This window comes from Bos grunniens, chromosome X (genome assembly GCF_055505025.1).
Source record: "Bos grunniens cultivar Pamir isolate PY7600 chromosome X, Bosgru_T2T1.0, whole genome shotgun sequence".
Classification (NCBI taxonomy): Eukaryota; Metazoa; Chordata; class Mammalia; order Artiodactyla; family Bovidae; genus Bos; species Bos grunniens.
Genome location: NC_141194.1, coordinates 76,025,996 through 76,042,816, shown reverse-complemented (window position 1 = coordinate 76,042,816; position 16,821 = coordinate 76,025,996). Strand labels below are relative to the sequence as shown.

The 16,821-nt window shown below is 38.5% G+C and overlaps 1 protein-coding gene across 7 annotated transcripts in view; it reads right to left on the bottom strand.

The window, feature by feature from the left end:
* Positions 1-16,821, bottom strand: part of APOOL (apolipoprotein O like) — a 106,288-nt gene that overhangs the window by 19,302 nt on the left and 70,165 nt on the right. For 6 of the 7 annotated variants that reach the window (XM_086386251.1, XM_086386250.1, XM_086386253.1 and 3 more), the window contains 3 exons: positions 9,544-9,663; positions 5,977-6,031; positions 3,538-3,636 (listed from right to left, as the gene is read on the bottom strand). In XM_086386251.1, coding sequence (XP_086242377.1) covers positions 3,538-3,636; positions 5,977-6,031; positions 9,544-9,663 — 274 coding nt within the window. Of the gene's footprint in view, positions 1-3,537; positions 3,637-5,976; positions 6,032-6,290; positions 7,934-9,543; positions 9,664-16,821 lie in introns of those variants that run through there. The other variant, XM_086386255.1, reaches the window with a different exon arrangement.

The following is a 16,821-nucleotide window of genomic DNA, read 5'->3' as shown; positions in this document are numbered from 1 at the left end:
ACAACAGACTGGTTCCAAATAGGAAAAGGAGGACGTCAAGGCTGTATATTGTCACCCTGCTTATTTAACTTCTATGCAGAGTACATCATGAGAAACGCTGGGCTGGAAGAAGCACAAGCTGGAATCAAGATTGCCAGGAGAAATATCAATAACCTCAGATATGCAGATGACACCACCCTTATGGCAGAAAGTGAAGAGGAACTAAAAAGCCTCTTGATGAAACTGAAAGAGGAGAGTGAAAAAGTTGGCTTAAAGCTCAACATTCAGAAAACGAAGATCATGGCATCTGGTCCCATCACTTCATGGGAAATAGATGGGGAAACAGTGGAAACAGTATCAGACTTTATTTTTTTGGGCTCCAAAATCACTGCAGATGGTGACTGCAGCCATGAAATTAAAAGACGCTTACTCCTTGGAAGGAAAGTTACGACCAACCTAGATAGCATATTCAAAAGCAGAGACATTACTTTGCCAACAAAGGTCCGTCTAGTCAAGGCTATGGTTTTTCCAGTGGTCATGTATGGATGTGAGGGTTGGAGGGTGAAGAAAGCTGAGCACCGAAGAATCGATGCTTTTGAACTGTGGTGTTCGAGAAGACTCTTGAGAGTCCCTTGGACTGCAAAGAGATCCAACCAGTCCATTCTAAAGGAGATCGGTCCTGGGTGTTCTTTGGAAGGAATGATGCTAAAGCTGAAACACCAGTATTTTGGCCACTTCATGCAAAGAACTGACTCATTGGAAAAGACTCTGATGCTGGGAGGGATTGAAGGCAGGAGGAGAAGGGGACAACAGAGGATGAGATGGCTGGATGGCATCACTGACTCGATGGATGTGAGTTTGAGTGAACTCCGGGAGTTGGTCATGGACAGGGAGGCCTGGTGTGCTGCATTCATGGGGTTGCAAAGAGTCGGACATGACTGAGCAACTGAACTGAGTTGAACTGAACTGAACTATGACTTACACTAGGAGCCTGGCAGGGTAGTCATCAGGGTCGCAAAGAGTTGGACATGACTGAAGTGACTGAGCATACACACATGACTTACACGACTCTACTGGGAGAAAACTCCTGGAAGCTTGTAATTCATTTCCTCTAAGCTTTGCCTGACGTATCTTTTCTCTTTGTTGATTTTACTTTGCATCCTTTCAATGGAATAAATCTTAGCCATGGATATGACTATAGGTTGACTCCTCTAAGTCTTCTGAACTAACCATCTAATCTGGGAATGGCTGTGGGGACTCTCTCTGTACAAGTGGTATAGTGAGAAGGAAGGACAAAGTTGGTAGAGATACGGAGTACAAAGATGAAAAGAAATGAAATATATTAACCCTCATATGCTGAATGAGAGTAGTGATTGAGTTGTCTACCTCAGAATCTCCATTCCCAGCTAGCTGATGTCAGTTCCAACAACCTTGGTCAGGATGAGACAAAGAGAGAATAAAATTTTTCTGAGATGTATCAGTATCTCTGTCTCAATTTCTTAATATAGTCCCCCAAATATGGGTGTTCACAATTAAGCAGAGAAAAGCAGTTTGAGTGGTTAGTATACATTATTATATAAATGTAAAATTTTCAAGATCTTTTTTTTAATAGCGAGAGATTATTAAGATCTTGTCAAAAATAATGTTATCTAAGAGATGAAAAACAAAATGATAAATTACAATTTTAACAGGAACAGCTCTATATTTTTCAAATTTTATTTTTAAAAGACCATTCGGGAAATTCAACTTTTGGCAGGGGTTCAGTTCTATCCATTTTAATATATGTACAGAGTCATGAAACCACCACTACAATAAGGATATGGTCTATCACTCCTAAAAATTATCTCATGCTATCCCTTTGTAGTCACACCTTTCCCCCACCCCTAATCCCTGTGAACCACTAACTTATTCTTTGTCACTAAAGTTTTGCCTTTTTGAGAATAATATGAATGGAATCATACATTGTGTAACTTTTTAAGACTGGCTTTTTTAACTCAGATTCATCAAGATTGTTGTACGTGTCAATGGTTCATTCCTTTTGTTCCTAAGTAGTATTCCTTTGTATGAATGTGCCATAGATTAGTTCACTGTTGAAAGACATTTAGGTTGTTTGCAGCTTTCGGTGGCTATGAATGGAGTTACTATAAATACATCAGGGAAGCCTGGCATGCTGCAGCTCATGGGATCACAAAGAGTCAGACATGACTGGGCGAATGAACAACAATGACAACTATAAACATTAGTGTACAGGTTATCCAGAGTAAATACCCAAGAGTGGGAATACTGTGTCTCATAGTAATTACATGTTTAACTTTATGAGAAACTGTCAGGCTATTTTCCAGAATGGCTATCTCATTTTGTATTCCTACCAAAAGTGTACAAGAGTGTTAGTTGCTCTACATTCTCAACTACATTTTGTATGAGCATTCTTAATTTGAGATATTTTTTTAATTGTTATTATTATTATTATTTTTTTTTACTTTACAATATTGTATTGGTTTGCCATACATCAACATGCATCCACCACAGGTGAACACGTGTTCCCCATCCTGAACCCCCTCCCATCTCCCTCCCCATACCATCCCTCTCAGTCATCCCAGTGCACCAGCCCCAAGCTTCCTGTATCCTGCATTGAACCTGGACTGGCGATTCGTTTCTTATATAATATTATACATGTTTCAATGCCATTCTCCCAAATCATCCCCCACCCCGACCCATAGAGTCCAAAAGACTGCTCTATACATCAGTGTCTCTTTTGCTGTCTCACATACAGGGTTATCATTACCATCTTTCTAAATTCCATATATATGCATTAGTGTACTGTATTGGTGTTTTTCTTTCTGGCTTACTTCACTCTGTACAATAGGCTCCAGTTTTATCCACCTCATTAGAACTGATTCAAATGTATTCTTTTTAATGGCTGAGTAATACTCCATTGTGTATATGTACCACTGCTTTCTTATCCATTCATCTGCTGATGGACATCTAGGTTGCTTCCATGTCCTGGCTATTATAATAGGTATGTATTGTTATCTCACTGTATCTTTTTGAAAAAAAGTTATTTATTTTTTTATTGAAGGTTAATTGCTTTACAGAATTTTATTGTTTTCTGTCAAACATCAACAAGAATCAGCCATAGGTGCACCCATATCCCCTCCCTCCTGAGCCTCCCTCCAATCTCCCTCCCCATTGAACCCTTCTAGATTGCTATAGAGTTCCCTGAATCATACAGCAAATTCCCATTGGCTATCTATTTTACATATGGTATTGCAAGTTTCCAGGTTACTCTCATCATACATCTCACTCACTGTAGTTTTAATTTGCATTTCCTTAATAACTAATGATATTGGACTTCTTTTTGAATCACTGTATTTCTAAAAACACAAAAAAGTCTTTGTGAAAGTAAAGTAAACACACGGTACTATAGAATCTAAAAATTTTTTACATTAGCCTACCCTACTAATATTCAATAAGGGATATGTGGTTTTCCTGTAGCAGTAAAATTCAGAAATTAGTATAACAGCATTGAAAGAGGGAATATATATATTTTAACCTTACCTTTTCTTGCTGAAATGAAGCCTGCCAATCCTGAAACTGTAATCACTCCAATTTTTGGAAGAAAATCTCGAGGTGGATTCTTCAAATACACATATGCATCTCAAGAAATCAGTTAAAAATTAATATGAATAACTTACAATTTTGGGCATTCATATCAGTATGATGAAAAGTTAAGAGATTTGCTTAGATAATAGCAGATGATTTAAACATTTGTGAGAGCCAGCTCATTGGAAAAGAGCCTGATGCTGGGAAAGATCAAAGACAAAAGGAGAAGGGGATGAGATGGTTGAATGGCATCACTGGCTCAATGGACATGAGTTTTAGCAAACTCCAGGAGATAGTGAAGGACAGAGGAGCCTGGCAGGCTACAGTCCATGGGGTTGCAAACAGCTGGACAAGGCTTAGCGACTGAAAAACAACAAAAAGAACTACACAAAATAATGATTTGAGAAGCAACTTAAAAAGCCAGTTATAATAGTTACCTGCTACAGAATAAAAATCTTCCTTCCACAGCTTATTTAATAGCATTTGTTTTCTTAATAGAGGTGATTATTACACTTTAATGAAATATAATGCTAGAGTGCACACCTTAAGATGGATTACTATAAATTCCTGATTGTGTATGTATAATAATGGAAACGCTTCTGGCCTTATCTATTTAAACAATGGTATAATACAGAACGGAGAAGGCAATGGCAACCCACTCCAGTACTCTCGCTTGAAAAATCCCATGGACGGAGGAGCCTGGTAGGCTGCAGCCCATGGGGTCGCTAAGAGTCGGGCATGACTGAGCAACTTCACTTTCACTTTTCACTTTCATGCACTGGAGAAGGAAATGGCAACCCACTCCAGTGTTCTTGCCTGGAGAATCCCAGGGACAGAGGAGCCTAGTGGGCTGCCGTCTATGGGGTCACACAGAGTCAGATGTGACTGAAGCGACTTAGCAGCAGCAGCAGCAGCAGGATACAGAAAGAATTGAAATAGATACTTTATTAAGGAACTTTGAATAAGGGTCTAGTAAAACATGCAGCTACTACACTCTGCTTGTCACACTATCCCCAGTAACCTCAGAGTAGTTGTTGCTCTCAGTTAAAACCAATGGTCAGTGTACAGACAAAAAGTAGACAGAGGGTGGGTAGAGGTCCAGATTTCTTGACTTTTTTAATATGTTTATATGGTTTCTGGTTCCAGGCAACCCCAAAAAACACTCTTCTATCATAATTATTTAATGGATTTCATTTATTTAATATTCCTCAAGGCTGATGAGGCATATAACTTGGAATTAATTGGAATTAATCTCTACACACATTATATGATGATACATATACAGGTTATCAGTATCAGTGACATTTAAAGATTTTAGCTAATCTTTCTGTCCCTACCGCCAACACACATTTATTTTGACAACTGACTTAGTCCAAGAAGGGAGCTATATTTGCTGCCAAACTCTATTATCAAATTAACAAGTCAAATACAATTATTTTCCAACATTAGCTCAAAAATTCTAGGGTGACTAATTGAAGTACTGTTTCCGAGCAATAGGTAGCAAACTACTATGCATTTTAACAGCAAACAGTACTTATTTAAACTAACTAATAATAATGGAGATATATTTCTAGTTTATGGTTTATGAATATGTAATATGGGTTTTGTAACCAAAACAGTTTGAGTCCAGGTGTTGCCACTTACTAGCTATGTGACCTTGGTAATCCACTTAACCCTTCTAAACTACAGGTTCGTCATCTATAAAATGGGAGTAAGTATAATACCAACACGAAGAAGGCAATGGCACCCCACTCCAGTACTCTTGCCTGGAAAATCCCATGGGTGGAGGAGCCTGGTAGGCTGCAGTCCATGGGGTTGCTAAGAGTTGGACACGACTGAGCAACTTCACTTTCACTGTTCACTTTCATGCATTGGAGAAGGAAATGGCAACCCACTCGTGTTCTTGCCTGAAGAATCCCAGGGACGGGGGAGCCTGGTGGGCTGCCGTCTATGGGGTCGCACAGAGTCGGACACGACTGAAGCGACTTAGCAGCAGCAGCAGCAGCAACCCTGTATTAGGTGTTCTAAGGGCTACAGAACTCAAATAAGACACGGTTGCTGATCCTTGAGAATTCAACACCCTGATTAAGCTGTCTAAATCAGTAAGTGACTTAGCAGCAGTAGCAGCATAATACCAACATTCACAGGTTTGCTACAAAATTAAATTAGATAAATTATGTAAAATGCTTATTATAGTGCCTCAACATATAATAATTGCTAAATAAAAAATTGATACCATTGCTTTATTATTGTCATAAACTGCTATATGGAGTATCTTCTGAGTTGGTCAAACATGATAATGATTAACATTCCAGGTATGTTTTCTCACATGTAAACCCTGCAAGTTAAAAAGACAATAGAACATTTCTGAATATAGATGGTTCACTCACCTACCTTTTCCAAAATGCACTGTATCCATTATCCCATTTTTCACAAAGACATAAACGCCCTAAGTAAAAAGGAGGGGAAAAAGGACATCTGTATTTTTGAAGATGTTGATAATTAGATCAAATAGCCCACATCTCTGAGAGTGTATGAAATTTCACCAAAATAAATTTAGCTTCTCTATTATCTATCAAGACACTTCTTGAACTTAGCTTCTCTTCTTGTTTTTCATCTATTTAACATGGATAATACATGTTATTATTTTCCTCATATAAATGGGTAAAGTAATGCCTAGAAAATAATCATTGCAGATCACAGAAAAGTTATTACAGAAATACAAAGATTTATCATCTTATTTTATGACAGTGTAGAAAAATGAATGGAATTTTTAAAAAGCATGAAGAGAGGTACATTTCAGCCTAGAAGCAACATCTGATTAATAAAGATGTAACAGCAACAACATTAATGATTTGTGGAGAAAACAACAAAAAGCCTAAACAAAGTGCTTCACCTCCCTTTTTCTTAGTGTGCATTCAGTTCAGTTCAGTAGCTCAGTTGCGTCCATCTTTAGTGATACCGTGGACGGCAGCACGCTAGGCTTCCCTGTCCATCACCAACTCCCGGAACTTGCTCAAACTCATGTCTATCGAGTCAGAGATGCCATCCAACCATCTCATCCTCTGTTGTCCCCTTCTCCTCCCGCCTTCAATCTTTCCCAGCATCAGGGTCTTTTCAAATGAGTCAGTTCTTTGCATCAGGTGGCCAAAGTATTGGAGTTTCAGCTTTAGCATCAGCCCTTCCAATGAATATTCAGGACTGACTTCCTTTAGGATTGACTGGTTGGGTCTCCTTGCAGTCCAAGGGACTCTAAAGAGTCTTCTCCAACACCACGGTTCAAAAGCATCAATTCTTCAGTGCTCAGCTTTCTTTATAGTCCAATGCTCACATCCATGCATGACTACTGGAAAAACCATAGCTTTGACTATATGGACCTTGTCAGCAAAGTAATGTCTCTGCTTTTAATATGCTGTCTTGATTTGTCATAGCTTTTCTTCCAAGGAACAAGTGTCTTAATTTCATGGCTGCAGTCACCATCTGCAGTGATTTTGGAGCCCAAGAAAATAAAGTTTGTCACTGTTTCCATTGTTTCCCCATCTATTTGCCATGAAGTGATGGGACCGAATGTCATGATCATAGTTTTTTGAATGTTGAGTTTTATAGTGTGCATTAGAAAAATAAATAAGACATTTATCTTAGGATAGAAATCATCCTACACAGTTTTTCAATAGGAACATAAATTCTCTGCAAATCAACATCATATTAACCCATTTGAGGGATTAAAGCTTTAAATTAAATTACTTCTTTTACCTGTTTATATTTTAATACAGGAAATATTGTTACACACATTTTTTTAATAGGTATTATCTCAATTACATCAGAAGAAAAATGAAGGTATGGTATAATTTACCAGTATAATTGCCCATTGTCATGCTGTATTCTATCAATGGAACTACAAAACACAGTGTAAATATATAGTCTCCTTCTATGAACTAGATGCTATGAAATCATGGAATAAAAACAACAAAAAACACAACAAAAGATTTTCAAAGAAAAGAAAATAGAAATAATTACATTAAATAAGAAAGAAATAAGTTATTGCTATTGACAAAGTATTAGTAACTTTGTCTCAGATACGTTCATGATGATCAGGTCCAGAACCTGTTCACTGTGTTTTAAAGCTGTACAAACCAACAGGTACCTTAATTGCCACTGAGCTATTTTTCTTTAGGTATTGTCTCTTGAGAAAATGTTACCTTCAAAGTTATAATACTTACAGACCAGTTGATTGGGAATCATGTAACTGTTGAGGAAGAAAACTAGTCACTTCTTTTGGGAAATTTTCCTTAGCTGTGTTTAGGAATTCACTTTTACCACTGGAGGTCACTGCTACCTGAATTTCAAAACACTAAGGAATAGGAGTAGAAAATGAATTTGCCCTCCATGATTCTAAGTTTAATGCAAAATGTATTTTGAGTCAGAGTTAATTTTTAGAGAATAGATTATTTTTAAGAGAAAATTAGAGAGGAAATGTTTACATTGAAGATGAAATGCATTTTAAAGCACCCTCCTTCAACTTATTCAGTTCAGCATATTAACAGAATAAAAAGTTCTTTTGGTCTTAAATTGGGTGATGGTAACAATAGCAATTGAAAGATCTCTCAGGAACAATTTCCCTCAATGAAAACGACTTTGAGGACACGATGGAAAATGAGCTCTCAAGAGACTTCAGTCTGAATCATCCAGATGTTGACACATAGCCTCAGGGGCATGATTCAGACCTTATTAGTTAAGCTATTTCTTGCTAAGACCAAACTATAGTACAACTAGTCAAACTATTAAGAGTGTATTAAACGTCCATCAGAATTGTTTGACAGGCATAAAATAAAACACCATGTATTCATCAGATGTTTGAAATGCCAGCTGAAATGACCATAGTCCAAAGATTTGCTATTTAAGAACATTAGAATTTTCTTTCTAAAAAGAATGGATTAGAAACAAAAAAGGCACAGGGGTTCACAATTGGATAGGTTAGATTTGAGGGAAAGTTGTGTGGTTATTAGGTCAAAATGATTAAAATAATAGTACCAACATTATCACTATGACACTGATACTGGAAATGTTGATATTAGCACACATCTATGTGGATGTGATAATGAAACAGCAGTAATCTACTAGCTTATTCCACCATTCTACTACTGGATAGTGTCGATTCAAAGCTAAGTATTAAAATAAGGTGAATTCTATTTTGTCCAATAGATGACTATAGTCAGAAATGTCTTATGAACCAAACCCAATATGTGAACATTTTACTTAGTCAAATAAGGAACAATGCGGAAGTAACCTCAGAACTTCATGTAAAAACTCAAACAATGTTTTGTACATGCCATGTGACATAAATGCTTGTTGAACTTCTTTAATCTACGCAGTAGTGGTAGAGTACATTATATATGGCCACAAATTTTTTGCTGCTACTCATACTGAGAGATGGTATCTAATTCCTCTCTCATAAAAACTGTGTTGGCCTTAGTGACTTTATTTAACAACAAAGTATTGTACAAGTAACCTTCCCAGACATCTTAAGATAGGTTGGTGAATTGCGACTAGGGCTTCTTGTAACATTTTCTCTAGAAGCCCTGAACTGTACATATAAGTTATCTGACTACCTGAGGCTGGGTATAGATGCTTCAGTCAACATTCCCAGCTGAGCCCAGCCTTCTAGCCATCTGTGACAAGGTACCAGCAATGAGAATGAAGTTGTCTTGGACCCTCTAGATCAATCCATTCACCTGACGAATATCACTGAGTGACCTTTGTCAATAACATATGTGACAGAAGAATCAGCTATCTGAAGTATGATTAAATTTCTGACTTACAAAATCATGAGTTAGAATAGTTACCATTTTAAACCATTAAGTTTTGGGGAAGTTTGTTACACATCAGTGGATAACTGAAACAACTGTTATGTAAGACAAATGAGAACCCTCTGATATTAAACCACTATCAGAATTCACTTACCTTGCACCAGCCAATATAACGACTGGTTGTAGTGCGAATGGATGCAAAGCCCATTTGTAAATGACCAGGCTGCTCTTCAACATATTTAGACTGGAGTGGTGGTGCAGTATATATGGGGAGCTAGAAGGGAAAAAGTTCATGTCAAAAATATAAAATAGCTGGACTTCTTTTTTCTAGCATATTGCAGGATAAGAATCCTTACCAACCTTGCTACTGAAAACAACTGAAAAATACTGATAAAATATATTTTGCATGTGTGCTAGGTCATTTCAGTCACGTCCAACTCTTTGTGACCCTATGGACTATGTAGCCCTCCAGGCTCCTCCAGGCAAGAATACTGGAGTGGGTTGCCATGCCCTCCTCCAGGGGATCTTCCTGACCCAGGGATCAAATCTGCATCTCTTATGTCTCCTGCATTGGCAGGCAAGTTCTTTACCACTAACGCCACCTGGGAAGACCAAAATATGTTGTAAACCATCTTAAATGCAGGAATAACCTGGTAACGTGTTTATAAAGACTATTCAAAAGCCAGACATTAAGTGAAAGCAAAAATGCAGAGATGAACAACAAAACCAGCTTTTACCTTGATGTCATTTGCTGTGAAACAGATGGTTATTGGAGTATGGATTCAGAAAACAAAACCCAGAATGAGCTTTAGGTGGGCAATCTTACTGGAGACTACTTAAAAACTGGTATCTCAAGGTGCTGCATCCCAAATTAAGGTTGAGCTAGAAATAAACATTTCACTGTAAGGGACTGTTAAGATAACTGATTGTCTCAAAGATTGGTCACTGAATAGAGAAGAAAGAACATTTCCTAAGAATTGGCAATCACAAGTGAGAACTCATAAACTACAGCACAAAACTATCTCAATAATTTAAGAAATCTCAAATCAATTATACATGTAGTGTGCTCCCAGGCTGGTATACCCCACAGATATGTGGCAGATGCAAATGAACAGATCCTCTCTGGAGGAAGCTATGCAGACTTCAAAGAATTACAACAGATAAAGTTCTATGAAATATGAAACCACAATTTTGAAAAATTTAAAAAATTCAAAGAAGCAAAATTAGAAAAAAATTAGAAAGGATCTTGACAAGAGCTAGCAGAAACAACAAAGAGCAGAATCAGAGCCGCAAAAATGTCAACACTAGAACACATGATATCAAATACATGTATTTTTTGTTGTTGTTGACAATGAGGGCTACTCCATTTCTTCTAAGGGGATCCTTGCCCACAATAGTAGATATAATGGTCATCTGAATTAAATTTGCCCATTCCTGTTCATTTTAGTTCACTGATTCCTAAAATGTTGATGTTCACTCTTGCCATCTCCTCTTTGACCATGTCCAATTTACCTTGCTTCATGAACCTAACATTCCAGGTTCCTATGTACCATTTTTTGTCTACAGGATTGGAATTTACTTTCAACACCATACCCATTCATACCTGATCATCATTTCTGCTTTAGCTCAGACAATTCATTCTTTCTAGAGCTATTTCTCTGCTCTTCCCCAGTAGCATATTGTACACCTACCAACTTGGGGTTCTCATCGTCCAGAATCATATATTTTTCCCTTTTCATAGGTTCATGGGTTCTCAAGGCAACAATACTGAAGTGGTTTGCCATTCCCTTCTCCACTGGACAACATTTTTCCAGAACTCTCAACCATGACCCATCCGTATTTGGTGACAAGATTCCAAAATGCAGTACATGGGTACAATCTCAAAAATGACAGAATAATCTCAGCTTGTTCACAAGGCAAACCATTCAATATCACAGTAATCCAAATCTATGCCTCAACCACTAATGCTGAAGAAGCTGAAGTTGTATGGTTATATGAAGACCTAACCTAGAACTAACATAAAAAAAAAAAAAGATGTCCTTTTCACAATAGGGGATTGGAATGCAAAAGTAGGAAGTCAAGAGTTACCTGGAGTAATAGGCAAGTTTGGCCTTGGGAGTACAAAATGAACTAGAGCAAAGGCTAATAGAGTTTTGCTACAAGAACACAATGATCATAGCAAACACTTCTTCAAACAACTCAAGAGATGACTCTACACATGGACATCATCAGATGGTCAATACCAAAATCAGATTATATTCTTTGAAGCCAAAGATGGAGAAGCAAAAACAAGACCACTAGCTGACTGGCTCAGATCATGAGCTCCTTATTGAAAAATTCAGGCTTAAATTGAAGAAAGTAGAGAAAATCACTAGATCATTCAGGTATGACCTAAATCAAATTCTTTATGATTATTCAGTGGGGATGACAAATAGATTCAAGGTATTAGATCTGATAAGAGTGCTTGAAGAACTATGGAGGGGGGTTCATAACATTGTACAAGAGGTGGTGACCAAAATCATCCCACAGAAAAAGAAATGCAAGAAGGCAAAATGGTTGTCTGAGGAGGTCTTACAAACAGCTGAGAAAAGAAGAAAAGCTGAAGGCAAATTAGAAAGGGAAAAACATACCCAACTGAATGCAGAGTTCCAGAGAGTAGAAAGGAGAGGTAAGAAAGCCTTCCTAAGCTAACAATGAAAAGAATAGGCGAAAACAATAGAATGGGAAAGACTAGATATCTCAAGAAAATTGGAGATATCAAGGGAATATTTCATGAAAAGGTGGGCACTACAAAGGACAGAAATGGTAAGGACTTAACAGAAGCAGAAGAGATTAAGAAGACGTAGCAAAAATACACAGAAGAACTATATAAAAGCCTTAAGACCTGCATAACCATGATGTTGTGATCACTCACCTAGAGCCAGACATCCTAGAACATGAAGTCAAGGGGCCTTAGGAAGCATTACTACAAACAAAGCTAGTGAGGGTGATGAAATTCCAGCAGAACTATTTAAAATCCTAAAAGATGATGCTGTTAAAGTGCTGCACTCAATATGCCATTAAATTTTGAAAACTCCTCAATGGCTATAGGACTGGAAAAGGTCTGTTTTCATTCCAATCTTAAAGACAGACAATGCCAAAGAATGCTCAAACTATCATACAACTGCATTAATTTCACATGCTAGCAAGGTAATGCTCAAAATCCTTCAACCTAGACTTCAGCAGTACATGAACTGAAAAATTTCAGATGTATAAGCTAGATTTAGAAAAGGCAGAAGAATCAGAACCCAAATTGCTGACATCTGTTGGATCATAGGAAAAGCAAGAGAATTCCAGAAAAATATCTAATTCTGCTTTATTGACTATGCCAAAGCCTTTAATTGTGTGGATCACAACTGCGGAAAATTCTTAAAGAGATGGGAATACCAGACCACCTTACCGGTCTCCTCAGAAACCTGTATGCAGGTCAAAAAGCAATAGTTACTACTGGACATAGAACATGGACTGGTTCAAAATTGGGAAAGGAGTATGTCATGGCTGTATATTGTTATATTGCTTATTTAACTTATATGCAGATTACATCATATGAAATGCCAGGCTGGATGAATCATGAGCTGTAACCAAGTTTGCCAGGAGAAATATCAAAAATCTCAGATATGCAGATGATACCATTATAATGGCAGAAATCAAAGAGGAACTAAAAAACCTCTTGATGAGGTTCAAAGAAAAGAGTTAAAAAGATAGCTTAAAATTCAACATTCAAAAAACTAATTTCACGGCATGGCAGGCATCTGGTCCCTTTCAGTTCAGTTCAGTTCAGTCGCTCAGTCATGTCCGACTCTTTGCGACCCCATGAACTGCAGCACACCAGGCCTCCCTGTCCATCACCAACTCCCAGAGTCTACCCATATACATGTCCATCAGTCGGTGATGCCATCCAACCATCTCATCCTCTGTCAGCCCCTTCTACTCCTGCCCTCAATCTTTCCCAGCATCAGGGTCTTTTCAAATGAGTCAGCTCTTCATATCAGGTGGCCAAAGTATTGGGGTTTCAGCTTCAACATCAGTCCTTCCAAAGAACACCCAGGACTGATCTCCCCCAGGATGGACTGGTTGGATCTCCTTGCAGTCCAAGGGACTCTCAAGAGTCTTCTCCAACACCACAGTTCAAAAGCACCAAGTCTTCGGCACACAGCTTCCTTTATAGTCTGCGGGGAGCCGGTGAGGCATTCCACTCGTGACAAAGGTCATGAGGAAGGAGGCTCGGCATACGCAAAGGCGGGATCGAGCCTCAGGAGTCCCCCCGGATATTCTCGAGCATTTTCCCCCAAAAAACCAGAGTCTGCCTACTTTATTGCTTTGTGCTCTCACCTCTGACTTTACTGGGGGCTGTCCCCTACCACCATCTCTCTCTCTCTGTCAAAGAGTTAACTTACAGCTCCAATTAATAAAGTTCCTGGGCAATTAGGAGTGTTTAAATCCAAACCCCTCTGATGGCTCTCTAACTCACCTGACAAGTTTACCCGGACTCCTGCAGCTATGCATACGATTGTTTACAGTCTCCCAGCCTCGAGAGGCATGGGAAGCTTAAGATATTCAAATAGCTTAGAGCCTCTCAGAGAGTTAAAAACTGTCAGAATAAACTAGTAAAGGATTTCATTGATGAGTCAATGCTTGTTGCCAAGTTTTCACATCCCCTGAATTGTATCCTTGAATATGTATCAATTAATAGTGGGTATGTAGAAAAAATAAGTAGTGGCCTTGGTGTTAGTAACTTTAGACCCTTAAGGTAATAAATTCTTTCCTTTGTTGTAAACCCATTACACATCCGCCCTATAGGAATGCAATTTTATCTTTGGAAGATGGTGCCAAACCTTGAAATAATTACTCTTAGAGAAAGTAAGTCTTTGTTGATAAGTCCTTGTCGAGAGTCATAAAATGTTAGTAGGCCTTCTGGCCAGAAGATGATGTAAATCACCTAAACCATTTGTATACGATACATTTGCAGGAAAGAAACCTTGGTTTTTGATAAGAACCAAAGACTGCTGACTTTGCATCCCCTATTATCCTCTATGTGTAACTTAGGGTATAAAAGCCCCTGTTAAAAATAAAGCTATGGGCCTTGTTCACCAGCGCTTGGTCTCCCCATGTCATTCTTCCCTTTAACTTCCAGCTGAGTCTCCATCTGGAGCGCGGAACCCACCACGCTTACTAATCATGCCTGGGCTTCTAAGACCCACTCGAGAAGGTGTCTAGGGTGAGACACCTTCCGCTATTCGAGAGGGCGCCTGCGGCCTACGTAAGTGGTGCAAACTTCTTGTCTTGAAGTTTTATTGGTCTCCCGCGTAAACCAAGCTACTCAGCTTCTTTTCTCCACTGAATTTTCCTACTGAGCTATCCTCATTCTATTGTTCTCTATATCTCTAATTAGCATATAAATATCGCCTAGGCCGTCTCTCCTTCGAATACCCTGGATCAGCTGGGGCTGGTCCCCGGCAATAGTCCAACTCTCACATCCATACATGACCACTGGAAAAACCATAGCCTTGAATAGATGGACCTTTGTTGGCAAAGTAATGTCTCTGCTTTTGAATATGCTGTCTAGGTTGGTCATAACTTTTCTTCCAAGGAGTAAGTGTCTTTTAATTTCATGGCTGCAATCACCATCTGCAGTGATTTTGGAGCCCCAAAAAATAAAGTCAGCCACTGTTTCCCCATCTATTTGCCATGAAGTGATGGGACCAGATGCCATGATCTTAATGAATTTTTCTGAATGTTGAGCTTTAAGCCAACTTTTTCACTCTCCTCTTTCACTTTCATCAAGAGGCTCTTTAGTTCTTCACTTTCTGCCATAAGGGTGGTGTCATCTGCATATCTGAGGTTATTGATATTTCTCCCAGCAATCTTGATTCTCATGGCAAATGGATGAGGAAAAAGTGGAAAAGTGGCAGATTATATTTTCTTATGCTCGAAAATCACTGTGAATGGTGACCATAGCCATGAAATTAAGACACCTGCTCCTTGGAAGAAAAGCTATGACAAACCTAGACATTAAAAAGCAGAGGCATCACTTTGCTGACAAAGGTCCATATAGTTCAAGCTATGGTTTTTCAAGTATTCATGTACAGATGGGAGAGTTGTACCATAAAGAAGGCTTAGTGCCAAATAATTGTTTTTATTTTTTAAATTGTGGTGCTGGAGAAGACTCCTGAGAGTACCTCAGAGCGCAAGGACATCAAACCAGTCAACCCTGAAGGAAATCAACCCTGAATATTCATTGGAAGTACTGATGCTTAAGCTGAAGCTCTGATATTTTGGCCACCTGATGAGAGGAGCCAACTCATTGGAAAAGACCCTGATGCTGGGAAAGACTGAGGGCAGGAGAAGAAGGGGTGACAGAGAATGAGATGGTTGGATGGCATCACCGACTCTATGGACATGAGCTTGAGCAAACTCCAGGAGATGGAGTGAAGGACAGTGAAATCTGGTGTGCTCCATTCCTTGCAGTCGCAACGAGTTGGATAGAATTCAGTGACTGAACAACAACAACATATGTTTTATATTTAGAGAAATAAAAGGGGAAATTTGAGTTTAAAGCTAGAGACTACTGAAAGGTTGTTATTCAATCACGTGAAGACACCGGGATTCTTGGCCCCAGGAGGAGAAGAATTCAATCTAGGGCCAGAGACGAGGCTTGATCGTTCAGCGCTTTTGTGTACTAAAGTTCTTTTAAAGTATGAAGGAGATAGAGAAAGCTTCTGACATAGGCATCAGAAGGGGGCAGAAAGAGTACCCGCTTGCTAGTGTTAATAATGAGGTTATATAATCCAAAGAATGTCTGGAGGTTGTAAAGACCTCCTCCGACCTACTCCCATAATTTACATTTTAAGATAACAGAATTAGCCAGAAGGTTTAACCCAGAGACTGTCCTCAGGTAGGATACATTATTGTTATATAATCCTAGGGAATGTGGAGAAGGAAAAAAAGTTTGTCCTTTCTTCCTCCTTGAGAATTCCAGACCCCTCTCTCCTTGGGGACCCCTAGACACCTTATCAACCTGCCTAGGAAATGACTCTATCACTACAAAAATTACCAAAGCTAATGAAAATAAAGTGAAAGAGAACTAACTTCTAGTACTGGAGATTAAAACTTAAAGAACTCAGTCGATAAGTTTTCATAGATCAGAAACAGTTTAGAGCTGCTGACGGATTTTGTGAACTAGTAGTCCTGAGAGAAATTGTTATGCAAAGAAATGAAAAAAAAATATGAAAGTGGTATGTACAATAGATTGAGAACTATCAACTTAGGTCTAATCAGAGTTCCAAAAGAAAGGAGAACGATTGGGGCAGAAGTAATATTTAAAGAGAATAGTTAAGATTTTTCTAGAACTTACAAACACTTGACAAGTTCAGAAATGCAACATATCCCAAAC